Source organism: Dermochelys coriacea, chromosome 8, assembly GCF_009764565.3.
Source record: "Dermochelys coriacea isolate rDerCor1 chromosome 8, rDerCor1.pri.v4, whole genome shotgun sequence".
In the NCBI taxonomy this organism is placed as follows: Eukaryota; Metazoa; Chordata; order Testudines; family Dermochelyidae; genus Dermochelys; species Dermochelys coriacea.
In genome coordinates, this window is record NC_050075.1 from 56,139,388 (window position 1) to 56,157,622 (window position 18,235).

An 18,235-nucleotide genomic window follows, 5' to 3' on the forward strand; every position below is an offset into this window, starting at 1 on the left:
ATCTCAAAGCACTTTGTTTAAACCTTGTAACACAGCTGAGGGCACAGGAACAAATTATCCCATCTGTAAGATAAGTATTAACAAGGCAGAAAAAAAGTTGAGGTCCAAGTTAGTAACAGAGCTGGAAATAATACACCTGGAGTTCTGATGTCCAGCCCTGTGCTTTCAGTACTGCCTCCTAGTATGTTGCTGAATTCTAAGTCTGTACTGCTAGAGGAACTAAGACAGCAGATACCAGCATGTTGGCATGCACCAGTGAAGTCCATCAAGGTGCTTCTGACATTCTGAGCTAATGAACACTGATTTATAATGCAAACCAATTGGAAACATAGCCCTGTTATGCAGTGATGTATGTGGTGTATTTCTTTATTTCTGATCATGTAAGTGCCAGGGATAAAGAATGGGGCCAATGTATATAGCATTGACAGAATAGTCATTCACTTTCTAATATATTCTTTGTGTGTCTACTATATTCCAGAGTTAATGACAAAGTTTAGTCCATATTTTTAAAGAATTTTTTAAACCATGTTCATTGAAAATGTAGGACATTAAAACTTTTGTCTAGTGTACATAGCGTTTATCGCTGATATAGTGTTGTTGGTTGATGGTCTTTGCAAACCGTTGTTGCCTTTTATTTATTAGATTATACATAATGACAATCATTTGTGAACATATCAGTCTTCCCTTTTCCTCTACTGCTCTGACTTTTTTTATTTTAGCATCAAGCATCACACAGTGTGGTATTCATTGTGTGGCAAACAGCATGACAGGATTACCACAACAATTATGTCAAAATATGGTACAGTAATGTGATAAAAATTGTTTACTGATTACTCCTCAACTTTGCATGTCATCACTTTTAAGATAACCCATTGAATGAGTGTTTATATTGAATTTAATGTTTGGGAAGCTAACTTCTGTTTAAAAAAAAAAAAATTAATCCTCCTGTATACAGATGAAATGGGTCTTGCCCAGTAATGCAGAAATTTGCTAATACACATAAACCTCAGGAACTATGTTCACATTAAAATGGACCCTACTGTAGTTCAATTGGCATTTTAAAAAAAAAAAATTATTTTTTCTAGGCATTGGCAGACTTGCACTGATAATTCCCTGGGTGGTTCTACAAGAACTGGACAACTTGAAGAAAGGCAAAGTACTACAACATGTTCGGCACAAAGCTGTCCCTGCAGTTGAGTTCATCTATACTTGTCTCAAAAACCAAGATTCAAAGCTGTGGGGGCAATCCATGCAGCTTGCCTCTCAGAAAATATGTAAGCTATGTACATAGTTGCATTTATTTCTGGATTGAATGGTCCTCACAGCTCTACTAGTGTCAGAATCAGCATCTACTTCTGGTCTTAATATAATCTTTGCAATTTCCCTATTAAAATTTACTATTATTCGCTATGGGCCTGATTCTCCACACTGTCACACCAATTTTATACTGTTGATTGATGTCAGAGTCATGCTGCCATAAAACTGGTGTAATGGAGTGAAGAATCAGGCCCTATATATTTCTCTATCTTTTGTGATGGGTAGGTGTTGGTCTTCTGATAATTCAGAAAGATCAACATCACCCATATTTTTTCAGCATAACCCATCAAATATACCTTAATCAGTAGTAAAGGATTTTTTTAACCGATTTAGTACATGGGTAGTTTATAATCAAAACTAGTTCTTCACTCCCTACCATTTTATCAATAAATTTATTTGTTACAGCGTTCTCAATTCTAGCTGTCTCCCCACTTTATAAATAGGCTGTGGGGAGTTACTTCATCCTACCAAGCTAGGTATGGATTGTGTGTCGTCTTCAGTTGGTGACTACTGACCTAGTTGATCAGAGCTCTGTAAGCAATTTGTCTGAAGTTGCACAGCAAGAAAGCAGCAGTTTCTAGTAGAACTCAGGGAATTGCTGGGTCCCAGATCTGTACTTAGACCACACATCTCCCCTTTGCTTGAACAAATAGTGTTTGAATACAGTATCTTAATAAATATATTGATATTGCTTATGAAGCCTGATTATTTCTGAATATATTGCCATTGTGTTTGCTAAATTTGCAGATGGATTGAGTGATGAAAACAATGATGATCGTGTTTTACAGTGCTGCTTGCAGTATCAGAGTCTTTTCCCTCAAGCTTTTGTCATACTGTGCACGTGAGTTACATTTGCATCTCGTATTTTGTTTTCAAGTCTGAGATTGCTGAATTCTGTGTTTGAGGAGGAGACTATACAACCCATCACTTTTAGATGTGATTTGAAATCTTTTTTTTTTTTTTTTTTTGAGACACACAATCACTTAATATAACTCCTTTGTGGTATAAAGGAATAATTAAAAACAGTCACTCTACTTAAAGTGTTATGGTTAGAGTTATTTCAAGTTCTTAATTTTCTTAAAACTGGAATTTGCTGGAAAACAATTGCTAATATTACTGGTGCTGCATAAAGTAACCAAAGACTTAATAATCGCTTTTTGGGTGGGAACAGAGCAGAGATCTGGTTGTACATAGATGTTTGGATTTCATACACAGTGGAGTTGGTGGTAGTATGTGTTAGTGTGTATGGATAGGGATTGACTTCGTTCTAATTCTGCTGATGATTTCTGTGACTTGATTCTAGCTTTGGCTACACTAGGAATTGAAACTTCATTTTCAGCTACTGATCTCCTTGAATGGATACTGAAAGGGTTGTTCGAGTGAATACCAGACAAAATCAATAACATTTCAGAAAGTGGAAATGAGTTATCTAATGGGAACTGGTTTAATTTGTGCAAACTTAATGTGTGGGAGCCAAATTAATGTTTTCAATGGAAACCTAGGCAAACATGAATAAGGAGAGACTGTCCATGTTAAGTTAGCACAGTCTGAGTTAAAGGATGACTCTTACATTGTGCGGCTCTATTAAACTAAGGCTGTGATCTATACTCTTAAAATCCATCTCTACTCTACTCTTTTTGGCTTCTTTACAGCCTCATGAGCAACAAAGATTCTCCAGCTGGAACTTAGTTAATTTTGTTGTATTAGGCAGGACAGAATTCAGCTTAGTCCATCACATCTTCATTGGGTACGCAGCAGGGTGGATTGATTTTAAATCATTGGCCTAAATCTTCTTTTTGCATTTGCATTGCTCAGTTCTTTTTCAGGTGCTTGCACATGTCCATTCCACTTAAATGTCTGCGTGCCAGTGCACCAGAGCTAGAGAACATTTTTCCATGGTGGAACCTATCTGGGCAGCACGTGCCCGCCTTGCACCGGTGCTGCTTAGTAGGAGCATGAAAGGCAGAGATGCTCCTCAGTTTCTTCTCACCACCTGTGATTGGTGGTCAGAGCAAGTGTGAGCTCTTAGCTAGCTAGCTCTACCCATTTTAGGTTTCCGTTTACCTATTCTTTTGTCATTGTTTTTGTTGTTGAGCTTTGCTCTGTACTGTGATATACTGAAGTCTTTTCCTTTTGAGGGCTAAATGGTCAGACTCCCTTAAGGATAAATCAAGTTCTGAGGTTAGGAGGTGAGGTGGTCCCCTGTACTGTATTCCTGCATTGTTGAGTTGTTAACTCCAGCATCTCCAGAGGCTCTGGCAAGACAGACTCCATTGCCTACTTCATCTGTGACACTGATTTCTGTTCCCCAGGCTATTTTGTCAGTACCAACTATGTATTAGGCATATGCGGTGGCACAGGATCTCTTGTGCTTGTCAGTGCCAGCTTCATCTCTCAGGCAGGATAACTCCCAGATCCGATAGCTTTGGCACCAACCCACATGGTACCAATTGTGCAGGACAATGTAGAATTGCAAATCATCAGGTGCTCCTTGCCAGATATGATGATTCAAATTGGAATGCAATGTCTAAATTTCAAGACAAGTTATCAAACAATGTCAAAGAGGAATTTAAGGTGTTTATTAATGAGGGTTGTTTGGTTGCCCAGTCCTATCTACAGGCTTCACTGGATGAAGCAGACTCAGCAGCTCCACTGATGGCAGCAGCCATTGCTATGCATTGTGCTTCGTGGCTGCAAGCGCTGGAAGTGCAGCATGCTATAGAAGACTTGCCTTCAAGGATTCAGGTCTGTTCTCTGGCAAAATAGCTGAGACTCTGCACTCTTTAAAAGATTCCTCAGCAATCCTGAAATCTTTGGGTATTTATACTCCTGCTATAAAAATTGAAAAGGACTGTGGCATAAGTGGTCTCGCCTAGTGGTCGCAGCTGGGCTGAGGTCTGCCCAGCAGGGACAGTAGTCACCAGGCAGGAGTTGGAGGAATTCCAAAAACAAGTTCTGTAAGCAAGAGCCAGGGTCGGAGTCAAGGCAGGATCAGAGCTCAGAAGTAGTACAAGGCTGGAATCGGAAGGCAAGAGTCAGGCTGCAGTCAGAGGCTGAATATCAGAGTTTGTAGCAGGCTAGAGTCAGGAATCAGGGTGAGAGTAAGGCTGAAGTCGGACACGAGATCAAGCAGAGTCTGGCATTGCAGCAGGCTGAAGTCTGTGAGGTTGCCTAGGCCACTTCCTGGGGCAACCCGTGGGGTTAAATAGTGCACTTGGCCAATCAGAGGGGTGCAGGTATTATCACTCTGGATCTCTTGGGCGGTATTTCCTGCAGTGTTTACTCTCCATAGTGCTCCCTGGCTGTGCCTCTGGATGGCCTCCCAGTGGCACAGTGAGAATTATAGCTGTCCCAGACTCCGCAGACCTGGATCCTAGTCCCTGGGTCCTTACAAAGAGAAAACATTTTCTGCCTCAGGGGCATCAGAGGTATCCATCATATTACCTGGTGAAGGAGCATAACACTTCTGTCATAAATATAAAAGGAAGAGTAACCACCTTTCTGTATACAGTGCTATAAAATCCCTCCTAGCCAGAGGCAAAACCCTTTCACCTGTAAAGGGTTAAGAAGCTAAGGTAACCTAGCTGGCACCTGACCCAAAATGACCAATGAGAGGACAAGATACTTTCAAAGCTGTAGGGGGGGCAGGGGGACAAAGGGTTAGTCTGTCAGTGTGATGTTTTTGCTGGGAACTGATCAGGAATGCAGCCTTACAACTCCTGTAAAGTTAAGTAAGTAAGCTAGCTAGAAATACATTAGATTTCCTTTTGTTTGTTGGCTGGTAAAATAAGCTGTGCTGGATGGAATGTATATTCCTGTTTTAGTGTCTTTTTGTAACTTAAGGTTTTGCCTAGAGGGATTCTCTGTGTTTTGAATCTGATTACCCTGTAAGGTATTTACCATCCTGATTTTACAGAGATTATTCTTTTACCTTTTTTTTTTTTTTAATTAAAATTCTTCTTTTAATAACCTGATTGATTTTTCATTGTTCTTAAGATCCAAGGGTTTGAGTCTGTGTTCACCTGTACAATTTGGTGAGGATTCTTATCAAACCTTCCCCAGGAAAAGGGGTGTTGGGCTTGGGGGGATATTTTGGGGGAAGATGTCTCTAAGTGGACTCTTTCCCTGTTCTTAGTTTAAAACGCTTGGTGGTGGCAGCATACGGTTCAAGGACAAGGCAAAGTTTACACCTTAGGGAAGTTTTTAACCTAAGCTGGTAAGAATAAGCTTGGGGGGGGGTCTGTCATGTAGGTCCCCACATCTGTACCCTAGAGTTCAGAGTGGGGAAGGAACCTTGACAACTAAAGGACATGACAAGTTCCAGAGGAGGAGATCTCCATCTCTGCCGCCTACATCTGTGACCGTGAGACAGCTGTCAAGTTCCAAACAGTCTGTCTGACTCAGTTGAGAGCACCAAACTACTTAGTTTCCCTCCTTTTGGCTGCATATTGTACCATTTGGAATCATGTTTTCAGACAGGTGGGTTCTAAGCACAGTGGAACTGGGATATATTCTACAAATCACGTCTATTCCACTCTCCCATCCACTTTTTCTGTCTCTTTTCAGGGATCACTCTCTTGAGACTGTACTAATTCAGGAAGGACAGCCTCTGTTGCTGTTAGGGGCCATAGAAGAAGTGCCTCCTACATCAGGAGAAGGGATTTTATTCCTGGTATTTTCTCATGAGGAAGGCCTCAGACTCATTCTGGACCTGCAGAATCTCAAACAATTCATTTAAAAAAAAAAATTCTAATGGTTACTATTATCCCATTCCTGTCGTGCAACGACTGACTTGCTACCTGTACTTAAAGGAGGCATACTTCCTTTTGGCCTGTCACAGGAAGTTCCTAAGATTTGTTCTGGCAGATGTCCATTATCAGTTCACATTTCTTCCATTTGGCTTGTCCTCTGTCCCTGCCCTGAGTTTTCACAATGTGTGCGGTGGTGGTGGCAGCACATGTTCAAAGGGTGGGCATTTACTTGAACAACTGGTTGCTCCTTGGACAGTCCAAGAACCAGGTGGAAGAAGGGGTGCACAAGGTCTTGTCTCTCTCAAGTTTTAGGCCTGTTACTCAAAGAACAACTAGATCTCGCTCCTGCCAAGAATATAAAATTTGCAGGGGTAGTACTCGATTCAACCACAGCAAGGCCATATTTGTTTCAAGCAATACACAATCTGTGCTCAGAATTCCAGGTGCATCCCCGTATAACAGTGAGGAATTGCACGAGACTTTTAGGACACTATGGCAACTTGCACATATGTTACCCAGCATGCCAGACTTCACGTTAGGGTCATGCAGAGGTGGTTGAAGTCAGTTTCCCGACATCTGCTGGGCATGCTGACTCAAATCCCTGCAACTGTTCTCTTCTCCCTGAATTGGTGGATGGTCTCAGTCAATATATGCACAAGGGTTCCCTTTACTTTACTCTAGTCACAGATGCTTTATCCTTAGCTGGGGAGCACATCCTATGAGCTTACAAACTCAGGGTCAGGACAGCTTCTCCTATATCTAGGATCAGCAACCTTTGACATGTGGCCTATCAGGGAAATCTGCTGGTGGGCCAGGACTGTTTGTTTACCGGCAGCATCTGCAGGTTCTGCCGACCGCAGCTCCCACTGGCTGTGGTTCGTTGTTCCAGGCCAATTGGGGCTGCGGGAAGCAGCGTGGACCTGGGCATGTTGGTCACCACTTCCCAGAGCCTCCATTGGCCTGGAATGGAGAACCACAGCCAGTGGGAGCTGCAGTCAGCCGAACCTGCGGATGCTGCTGGTAAGCAAAGACAGAGTGGCCTTACATCTTCACCCCAAACTTCTTGCCAGGGTGGTTTTTGACTTTCATTTGAATCAGACTGTTTATTTGCTGACATCTTTTCCCATTCTCACAAAGATGAAGAGCAGCTACATACCTTGGACATTGAAAGAACATTAGCTCTTTACTTTGTCAGAATTAAGGTGTTTTGGGCATCTTCTCAGCTGTTGGTTTCATTTTATTATTGTATGAAAGAGAAATCTGTAACCTCCCAGAGGATCTGCTCCTGGATTCCACTTGCATTTCCTTGTTATGATATTGCCCATATATCTTTTCCCCACAAAGTGTTAACCTACTCTGCAAGGACTAAAAGATGGCTTCAACAGCTTTCCTGGGTCATGTTCCTATTACTGACACTTGCTAGGCTGCCATGTGGTCTTTGGTTTATATGATGACCCTTATGCCATCTCTCCTCCAGAGATGATGCTAAGTTTGGGAGAATAGTGGTGCAGGCCTTGTTTAGGTAGACAGTGATACCCTCCTCCATCAGGATCTGCTTGAGAGTTACCTAAGTAGAATGGACAAGTGCAAGCACTCAAAGAAGGGAAAAGAGGGATACCTACCTGTTCAGGAATTCAGAGTAGTAGCCGTGTTAGTCTGTATCTGGAAAAAGAACAGGAGTACTTGTGGCACCTTAGAGACTAAAAATTTATTAGAGCATAAGCTTTCATGGGCTACAAGAATTGTTGTTCCTCAACATGTTATGCGTGTCCATCTCATAATCCGCTCTTCTCCCCTCTACACTGGAGCCACTATGAGTGGTGGCTTCTGGTATGAGAAGGAACTGAGGGGGAGGTTGGGATGGCTCTGCCCTTTAACCTGTCTCCAAGCAACGTGAGTGCCCGATGGGTACTGCTATGGGAAAAAGTGCTCTGGTGCACAGACCACTAAGTGAAGTGGACACGTGCAACTTGTCTTGAGCAACAGTTACAGAACAGGCATGTAACTATTTTTTATTTTTCCTAAGAGTGGTTGAATCTCCTTAATCATTAACTTTAAAACACATGGATTTGCAACTACATAGAGCCATCACAGTAAATTTGGTACTTCTTTTTGCCACTTGGATGATGCACTGAATCAATACACATTTAAGCAATTATATAGTTTAATATACATATATTTGTAGTTACATTTTTATGATATTAGAAAATGGTGAATAATGCATTTCTTTGCTAGAGGATTAATTTTTTTACTTGTGATTTGTGTCAAGCTGCATTTAAATGGTAATTGAAATTCAATTAATGCACAAACAGCATTTTAAAATTGGTTTTATTTAATTAATAAAAATCTTTTAAATGTGCTGGATACATAAGAAGTATCAAAAACTTATGCATTTAAAATGGATTTATTAAAGAAGGTATTATCTATAGGTAGTGAATAGAAACAATCAGTGCCATTATGTCCTTTAAGATTTTAGAACTAGTAGAGCTCCTCCTCCTTCTACCTTATTATCCTCTTCCAATCTATAAATAAAAAACAAGCTTTGCTTTTTTTCTTCAAATTCCCAATTGGTTTCTCATCTTCTGAATGAATTAGTCATTGACCTGAAATATTATCTCTGCACCTGTAAAAGACGCTACTATTGTCAAAAGCTGATTTAGCACTTCAACTTACTCTGGTTCCAGTTGCTTTAGCCACTGACTTCTACCAGTTCAGTGGTTTGACTTTCTTTAAAATTTTCCTAGCAAACATGTCCTGCTTGAATATTTTTATTTAATTTTAATAGATTAGAGTAAGTAAAATAGGTTACAAATTCAAAAGTATTTTTAGTTTTATTTAAAAAAAATTGTTTAGTTTTAAATTTAAAATCAGTTTAATTTAAAAAATACAATTTTGATTTTTTTAAAAAATACATCCTGCTTTTCAGGTCTAAGAGTAAAGACATGTATAGGGTGGTGGTTTGGAGTGGGGGAAGGGCGGGCATGTTTTTGTTTTTTGGCAGTAAGTAAGCAAATATGGTTTCATCTGTTGAGCTAAAAGATGCCAGTGTTTGCAGTTGCTTTTCTGGTGAAGTCAGGCCTAAAGTGTAGTTATAAAGTTTTTGTTGTCGTCCCCTTCAATATATTTTGTGCGTTTGCTTTTCAGAATAGATATTTCTTGATTTAACCATCTCATCTACCTTCTTATATCGGTACCTTTTTTTCTTTCTCAGGCAACATGTTGTTTATAGTGAAGCCCTTCAAGATTTATGTGGGCTTACTGAAGACAAGTTTGCCAATGGGCTAGCTTTATGATTTAGAATATAATAGTGTTGTTGAGCAGTTAATAGATCAAAACAAAAGTAAATCTTTTTTCATAGGGATGATAAAAATTTATGCAGCAAAGCCCTGGTGAGTGATGTAAAGGCCCTATGCAAAGCAGATTTGGTTACTGCGCTCCAGAACCTGAATGTGAACAGCCATGAGAACTGTATTGGCCTACAACAATCAAAAACAGGTTAGTTTGCATGTATACGCATATTTATAGTGGCCCTTTGAGTCATGCGGAGCATAATTAAGTGTGCAGAAAAGTTTCCATTGTAACTTTGTCTTCATACACTCAGAACTTCTAGAACATTCATCTTGAGGGCTGAAATTTTCCATCTTTGGTCTCTACCCAAAGATGACTTTGTGCGTGTGAAGTTTGAGAGCTTGAATAAAACTGTTTCAGTTGATCGAATGATGAAAGTATTAAGTATGTTTCCCAGCTCTGTGTATAGGTGTGCATTAAAACAAAACTTCTAGCCACCTTTTAAGAAATCTATTTTTTAAATAGAGGTTAGCCCCAACACAACTCTCTAACTCAAAAAGGTTTCATACTAAGTCATGAATCCACTGTTAGTTGGATTCCTGAACTAACTTATCAATCTAAGTTCACTCAATAATGCTGCTTAATATGAACAACTATACTTGCACCAGAGAAGTGGGTTATAATGGTGTAACTTAGCCTTGAGTCTTGTGGCTACTCAGTAGCCTCAGTGGCTACTGCCAGTTGTCATCTAGCCCCCTTTCTCTGGGGCAGACTGCAGTCTATAATGGCCACTTATCATTGGCAAGGGGGGTTGGACCTGCTGCCTTTCTAGCCCTAGCTGTTTTTCTGTAGCCCCAGTATCTCCTTAGGCCTTTCTGCTAGACTTCAGCTTGGGAGGTAGCCAGGCCTGAGCTCCCCAGCTCATCCTGCTCCTTCCCCAGCACTGGCCTGTCAAAGGTACCCTGTCTCTCCCAGGCAGCGAGGTCCTTCTCACTTCAGGGCTGGAGTGAGACTCACACAGCTCCTTATTCACAGCCCTCTTATCGGAACCAGCTGTTCCCTGATTGAGCTGGCCACACCTGTGGCCAGCTCGCCAGCCAGCCAGCCTCCCTCAGCTGCCCTCACTCCTTTTTATCCTGGGAGCAGGGTAACCACCCCTCTACAGTCACTTAAATCAGGTATCTGGAGTAGAGTCATGAATAAATATATTCTGAGAAATTAGGACAACTTGGTTAGTGGTCTGTCGCTTAAGACAAAGCATAATACAATTTGGCATAATAAGATGTAGTGCGGTAAACCTAAGAAAATCCTGCTGGGAAGGGACTTTGTCTGATCTAGAAGGCTGAAACGCCCCATGTGCTTAGTAACACACCTTTCTGTGGACACATCTTAGAGCTGATCTCTTTGCACTTGCTGCCCTTTAAATACAGAATCCAGATCAGGTTTTTGCCTAATATTAAGAGCCCTCTGTAGGACTGGCTCTAGATACCAAAGAGATCACCTCTCCCTGTGTGTTTGTGACTTCCCATATTTGGTATGTTCCGAACAAATAAACTCTGCTAGTAGGAGGAAATTCATGAAGTGTGCAAGACTAAACTTTCAGAAGATCTGAACTAGAGAACTGTCTGCCACGAGAAAAGAATGATGGATGTGCATACTTCCAGAACTAATACAAAATTCAGTTCTTCGCTAAACTTTCTCTCAAGGATCTTGATGAGACCAGTGCTGTTCAACGTTAATGATCTGGAAAAGGGGGTGAACAGTGATTAAAAATTATTCAAGATAAGAATGGCCATACTGGGTCAGACCAAAGGTCCATCTAACCTACTTTCCTGTCTTCTGACAGTGGCCAATGCCAGGTGCCCCAGAGGGAATGAACAGAATAGGTGGTAATCAAGTGATCCATTCCCTGTCGCTCATTCCCAGGTTCTGGCAAACAGAGGCTAGGGACACCATCCCTGCCTGTCCTGGCTAATAGTCATTGATGGACTATCCTCCATGAATTTATCTAGTTCTTTTTTTAAACCCTGTTATAGTCTTGGCCTTCAACATCCTCTGGCAAAGAGTTCCACAGGTTGACTGTGCATTGTGTGAAGAAATACTTCCTTTTTGTTTGTTTTTAAACCTGCTTCCTATTATTTTCACGTGGTGACCCCTAGTTCTTGTGTTCTGAGAAGGAGTAAATAACACTTCCTTATTTACTTTCTCCACACCAGTCATGATTTTATAGACCTCTATCATATCCCTCTCAGTTGTCTCTTTTCCAAGCTGAAAAGTCCCAATTTTTTAATTTCTCCTCAAGCGGAAGCCGTTCCATACCCCTAATAATTTTTGTTGCTCTTTCCTGAGCCTTTTCCAATTCCAGTATATCTTTTTTGAGATGGGGTGACCACATTTGCACACAGTCTTCAAGATATGGGCGTACCATGAATTTATATAGAGGCAATATATTTTCTGTCCTATTATCTATCCCTTTCTTAATGATTACCAACATTGTTTAGCTTTTTTGACTGCCATTGCACATTGAGTGGATGTTTTCAGAGAACTATCCACAATGATGCCAAGATCTTTCTTGAGTGGTAACAGCTAATTTAGACCCCATCATTTTATATGTATAGTTGAGATTGTTTTCCTATGTGCATTACTTTGCATTTATCAAGATTCCTTTGCAGCTCTTCAGTCTGCTTTGCACTTAACTGTCTTGAGCGGTTTTGTATCATCTGGAAAAAAGGGGTGAACAGTGAGGTGGCAAAATTTGCAGATCATTTATGGTTATGTTGTATAGTTCTGGTCCCAGTACAGACCCTTGAAGAACACCACTGTTTACCTCTCTCCACTCTGAAAACTGTCCATTTATTCCTACCCTTTGTTTCCTGTCTTTTAACCAGATACCAGTTCATGAGAGGATCTTGCCTCTTATCCCATGACTACATACTTTGCTTAAGAGCCTTTGGTGAGGACCTTGTCAAAGGCATTCTGAAAATCTCAGTATACTATATCCACTGGATCCCCCTTGTCCACATGCTTGTTGACACCCTCCTTCCCCGCAAAAGAATTCTAGTAGATTGGCGAGGCATGATTTTTCCTTTACAAAAACCATGCTGACTTTCTCAAAAATTATGTTGAATCCCAAAGTGACTGCGAAAAGAGAGAGGGGTTTCTCACAAAAGTGGGTGACTGGACAACAAAATGGCAGATGAAATTCAACCTAAGTGAAAAGTAGTGCCCATTGGAAAAAATAATCCCAACTATACATATAAAATGATGGTCTAAATTAGCCAATTAAGCGATCTTGGAGGTACCATGGATACTTCTCTGACAACTTCAACTCAATTTACAGCAGCAATCAAAAAGGCTAACAGAATGTTAGAAACTGTTAGGAAAGGAATAGAAAATCAGACAATCTCATAATGCTGCTCAGTAAATCCATGTTGTACCCATACCTTGAATACCATTCCCAGTTCTAGTCACCCTATCTCAAAAAGGATATAGTGGAACTGGAAAAGATTCATGGAAGAGGAACAATGATAAAGTGTGTGGATGAGCTTCCCTACGAGAAGAGACTAAAAAGTTTAGGGCTGTTCAGCTTTGAAATAAGATGACTGAGGTGTATATGATGGAGATCTGTAAAATCATGAATGGGGTGGAAAAAGTGAATAGAAAATGTATATATTTTTTTATCCTTTCCCACAGTTCAAAAACCAAGAGTCTACCAATGAAATTAATAAGCAGGTTTAATACAAACCAAGAGGAAGTATTTTTTCACACGGTGCACAGCTAACCTATGGAACTCATTGCCATGGGCTGTTGTGATGGCCAAAAGTATAACTGGATTTAAAAAAAAGATACGGATAAATTCATGGAGGATAGTTCCATCAATAGCTATTAGCCAGGATGGTCAGGGATGCAAGCCCATGCTCAGGGCAACCCTGAACTGCGGAGTCCCAGAAATTGGGAGGAGAAGATGAGGGTTGATCCATCAAATTGCCCTGTTCTGTACACTCCTCCTGAAGCTCTGGTACTGGTTAGTGTCAGACAGGGTATTGGGCTCAATGGACCATTGGTCCGACCTAGTATGGCAGCTCTTAAGTTCAGTAGGCTCTTCATACGACACACATGCAAGTCACAAACTTAAACACCCTAGAGAAGAATCATGCTATCTCTCCTAGTGGTGGTGGGTGAGGGAGAGGGGTGAGAAATATGAACTCTGATTCTATTTTAAAATACTTGGAAGGTGCTCAGATATTTGGTCATGGAGTAGTAGAAGTAAAGTGACGGAATCCTCTGTAGCTGGAGACCTACAACTAGAGGACAAAATAATAAATTGTAGGCAACAATCCAGCACTCACAAATCCAGCACTTGGATTACAGAACCTAGCAACTTGTTTCTCTAACTAATTTCTATGAATAATGCACTAAAGAAAGCACTTATTGTCACTGTGTTTACCTGGCAGATACTGGGTCCCAGAAAACCAAGAGGGAAGATCCCAGCCTTACAACTCCACTCCTAAGCATTGTTCCTGACCTTGAGAAAAGTTTAGGAGAAGCTTTATCCTCGATATTAGAAACTGAAATGAAAATTGCTTTTGGAAACTTGTGGATGGAGGTGGTTACTTGTGGTGGTTTGCTTGATATTTCAAATGCTAAGTTAAAGATTGTCTCGGAGTTCAAAGTTCAATCTGTTTGCTTTTTACATTACAATGTTAATGACACATAGGGCTGATTTAGTACAATGATGTGGAAGATGTCTCAAACTGCATTACAGTTCTTGATCCCTGAACTCATTTTCAATTATAACGTCTTATGAAAATTTAAATAGATTTTGTTTGTTTGAAAACTGCAAAACTGACCAGTTGTGCTGCCCTCTGTCATGATTCTTTAGGGACCCTGCTTCTGTGCTTAGAGTTTCAAAGTTTCATAGATAGAGATCTAGATCTAGATAGATTAAAATATATCTATCTAATTGTTCATGTAAAAATGCACCAATAGGAAAAGACATGTGATGAGAAACATTCTTTAAAATATACAGAATAAATTCATAAGTAATGTTGCAATAAGGCTACAGTTCTGGTTAGGGATTCTAGTGTTAAACCACGAGAGCTTGATTCATTTGTCAGTTAATCCATTGTAGAACAGTGTGTTTAATTGCAAGGTGCCAGTGTGACCATTATAACATAACATTTTAGATGAAGTATTTTTTTTTAATTTATTTAAAAAAAAATCTATAGGACAGTTGCATCAAAGGCACTATCAGTAGAAGCATTTCTCCCTCCCATTGCTGCCTCCTGCAACTGCTCTGCTAGTGTAGTTCAATCTAACCTAGGGAAATTCAGTCTCAAAACTCATTTTGTACTTCACCTCTTTTGAGAGTTTGCCTTTTGGTGTTCTTGTGATGTGGATCCCTCTCTAACATGTATTAGGCTAAGAGCAGTAATTCACTTTACACTGGCCATCTGATAACTTAGTCACTACTAACCTAATGGGAATTTGAACAAATGACCTAGAAGCGAAGATTCGTGCTTCCCATTTCCAATCCTGTAAGCCATCCACTCAGAGTATTGTTAAATTTCATTATGTATTTTGATATTGGGATGATTGTTTGTTTGATTAGTAATGTCTGTGCAGCATTACATTTAATAGTAATTTACGTGCTGTCTGGTTGTTCAATGTGAATTTTCAAAATGCATATTTTATGAACAGTAACTTTTGGACTTCTGTAACTTAGAATCATTGGACTGGAAGGGACCTAGAGAGGTCACCTTGTCCAGTCTCCTGCACTCAAGGCAGGACTAAGTATTATCTAGACCATTTCTGACAGGTGTTTGTCTAACCTGCTCTTAAAAATCCCCCATGATGGAGATTCCACAACCTCCCTGGGTAATTCATTCTAGTGCTTAACCATCCTGACAGTTTGGAATTTTTTCCTAATGTCCAGCCTAAACTGCCCTTGCTGCAATTTAAACCCATTGCTTCTTGTTCTATCATCAGTGATTTAAGAAGAACAATTTTTCTCCCTCCTCCTCCTCCTCCTTGTAACAATCTTTTAATGTACTTGAAAACTGTTATGTCCTTTCTCAGTCCTCTCTCTTCTAGACTGAAAAAAATTGGGTTTGTTTAATCTTCCTTCATAGGTCATGTTTTCTAGACTTTTAATCTTTTTTCTTGCTCTTCTCTGGACTTTCTCCAGTTTGTCCACATCTTTTCTGAAATGTGGTGCCCAGAACTGAACACAATACTCCAGTTGAGGACTAATTGGCACAGAGTAGAGCGGAAGAATTACTTCTAGTGTCTTGCTTACAACACTCCTGCTACCTGCTAATACATCCCAGAATGATGTCTGCTTGTGTGTGTGGGGGGGGGGGGTTGGTTTTTGTTTGTTTGTTTGAAACAGTATCAACTGACTCGTATTTAGCTTATGGTCCACTATGACCCCCAGAGCCCTTTCCGCAGTACTCCCTTCTAGGCAGTCATTTCCCATTTTGTATGTGGAACTGATTGTTCCTTTCTCAGTGGAGTACTTTGCATTTGTCCTTATTGAATTTCATCCTATTTACTTCAGACCATTTTTCCAGTTTTTGTCCAGATCATTCTGAATTTTAATCCTATCCTCTAAAGCACTTGCAACCCTGCCCAGCTTGGTATCGTCTGTAAACTTTGTAAGTGTACTGTCTCTACCATTATCTAAATCATTGATGAAGATATTAAACAGAACTGATCCCTATGGGACCCCACTCATTATGCCGTTCCAGCATGACTCTGAACCACTGATTACTACTCTCTGGGAATGGTTTTCCAACCAGTTTTGCACCCACCTTATAGTAGCTCCATCTGGGTTGCATTTCCCTTATTTGTTTATGAGATGGTCATGAGAGACAGTATCAAAAGCTTTGGTAAAGTCAAGATATACCACATCTACTGCTTTCCCCTCACCCACAAGGCTTGTTATCCTGTCAAAGAAAGTATCAGGTTGGTTTGACACGATTTGTTCTTGACAAATCCATGCTGACTGTCACTTATCACCTTATTATCATATGGATGTTTGCAAATTGATTAATTTGCTCCGTTATCTTTCCACGTACAGAAGTTAAGCTGACTGGTCTGTAATTCCAAAGGTTGTCCTTGTTTCCCTTTTTATAGATGGGCACTATATTTGCCCTTTTCCAGTCTTCTGGAATCTCTCCTGTCTTCCATGACGTTTCAAAGATAATCGGATACCTCCTCAGTCAGCTCCTTGAGTATTCTAGGATGCATTTTATCAGGCCCTGCTGACTTGAAGATATCTAACTTGTTTTTTCCTATTTCAGCCTATGATCCTACCTCATTTTCACTGACATTCACTATGTTAGATGTCTAATCACCACCAACCTTCTTGGTGAAAACCAAAACAAAGAAGTCATTAAGCACCTCTGCCATTTCCAAGTTTCTGTTGTTTTTCCTCCCCTCATTGAATAACGGGCCTACCCTCTCCTTGGTCGTCACCTTACTTCTAATATATTTGTAGAATGTATGTTTGTTTTTTCTTGTTTCCCTTTATGTCTCTAGCTAGTTTGATCTCCTTTTGTGCTGTGGCCTTTCTAATTTTGTCCCTACAGGCTTGTGTTAATTTCTGATATTCATCCTTTGTAATTTGACTTAGTTTTCCACTTTTTGTAGGAGGCTTTTGATTATTAGATCATTGACAATCTCCTGGTTAAGCCAGGGTGGTCTCTTGTCCCACTTCCTATCTTTCCTACACAGTGGGATAGTTTGCTCTTGTGCCCTTAATGTCTTTTTTTTTTTTTTTTGAAAAACTGCCAAGTGTCTTCAGTTGTTTTTCCCCATAGACTTGCTTCCCATGGGATCTTACCTACCAGCTCCCTGAGTTTGCTAAAGTCTGCCTTCTTGAAATCCATTGTCTTTATTTTGCTGTTCTCCCTCCTACCGTTCCTTATAATCATGAACTGTATCATTTCATGATCACTTTCACCCATACTGTCTTTCACTTTCGGAGTCTCAACCTGTTCCTCCCTATTTGTCAAAATCAAATCTAGAACAGCCTCTACCCTAGTAGCTGTCTCCACCTTCTGAAATAAAAAATTGTCAGTACATTCCAAGAACTTGCTGGGTAATCTGTGCCTTGCTGTGTTATTTTCCCAACAGATGTCTGGGTAGTTGAAGTCCCCCATCACCACCAAGTCCAGTGCTTTGGGTGATTTTGTTTAGTTGCTTAAAATAAGCCTCATCCACCTCTTCTTCCTGGTTAGGTGGTCTGTAGTAGATCCCTACTATGGCATCACCCTTGTTTTTTACCCCTTTTATCCTTACCTAGAGACTTCCAACAAGTCTGTCTCCTATTTCCATCTCAACCTCAGTCCAAGTGTATACATTTGTTATGTAAGGCAACACCTCCTCCCTTTTTCCTCTGCCTGTCCTTCCTGAGCAAACAAACATTAAGTTTTCCAAAACCTCCAGAGAAGGGGAAATAGTACTACCTTCACTTTCAGGTGGGGAAACTGAGGCACAAAGATTATCTATCTTGTCAAATTTCACACAGGAAGTCTGTGACAGTTGGAGTAGAACTAAAATATTTTGACTATATAGCCAGAAGACTATCAATACAGTTGTTTAGCTCTGTGTGTCTTCCAATTAACATTTTCATCTAGCAGGAATGGTTAATTACTTTACTTTTATAATCATCTGCACAAGATGAACTCTGAGGGCTATCAAGGTATTAGAACAAACACTTCTTGTTTGAGCTTGTAAAGCTTGAGTGTTGTACAAATAGAATGTCCTTCAGAGAAATACCTCATAAAACTCTCAATAGTCCTAGTCACAGCAGTGCACATATGCTAATTGGAGTGCTTTTAGGAAGGGTCTGTACCTGTGTAAGAGACACCTCC

General features: G+C 40.3%; 1 protein-coding gene across 7 annotated transcripts in view; it reads left to right on the forward strand.

Moving 5' to 3' along the window:
- SWT1 (SWT1 RNA endoribonuclease homolog) overlaps positions 1-18,235 on the forward strand; it is a 78,752-nt gene that overhangs the window by 16,403 nt on the left and 44,114 nt on the right. For 6 of the 7 annotated variants that reach the window (XM_043490649.1, XM_038414934.2, XM_043490647.1 and 3 more), the window contains exons 9-12: positions 1,086-1,274; positions 2,065-2,158; positions 9,427-9,563; positions 13,811-13,962. In XM_043490649.1, coding sequence (XP_043346584.1) covers positions 1,086-1,274; positions 2,065-2,158; positions 9,427-9,563; positions 13,811-13,962 — 572 coding nt within the window. The remainder of the gene's footprint in view (positions 1-1,085; positions 1,275-2,064; positions 2,159-9,426; positions 9,564-13,810; positions 13,963-18,235) is intronic. The other variant, XM_043490650.1, reaches the window with a different exon arrangement.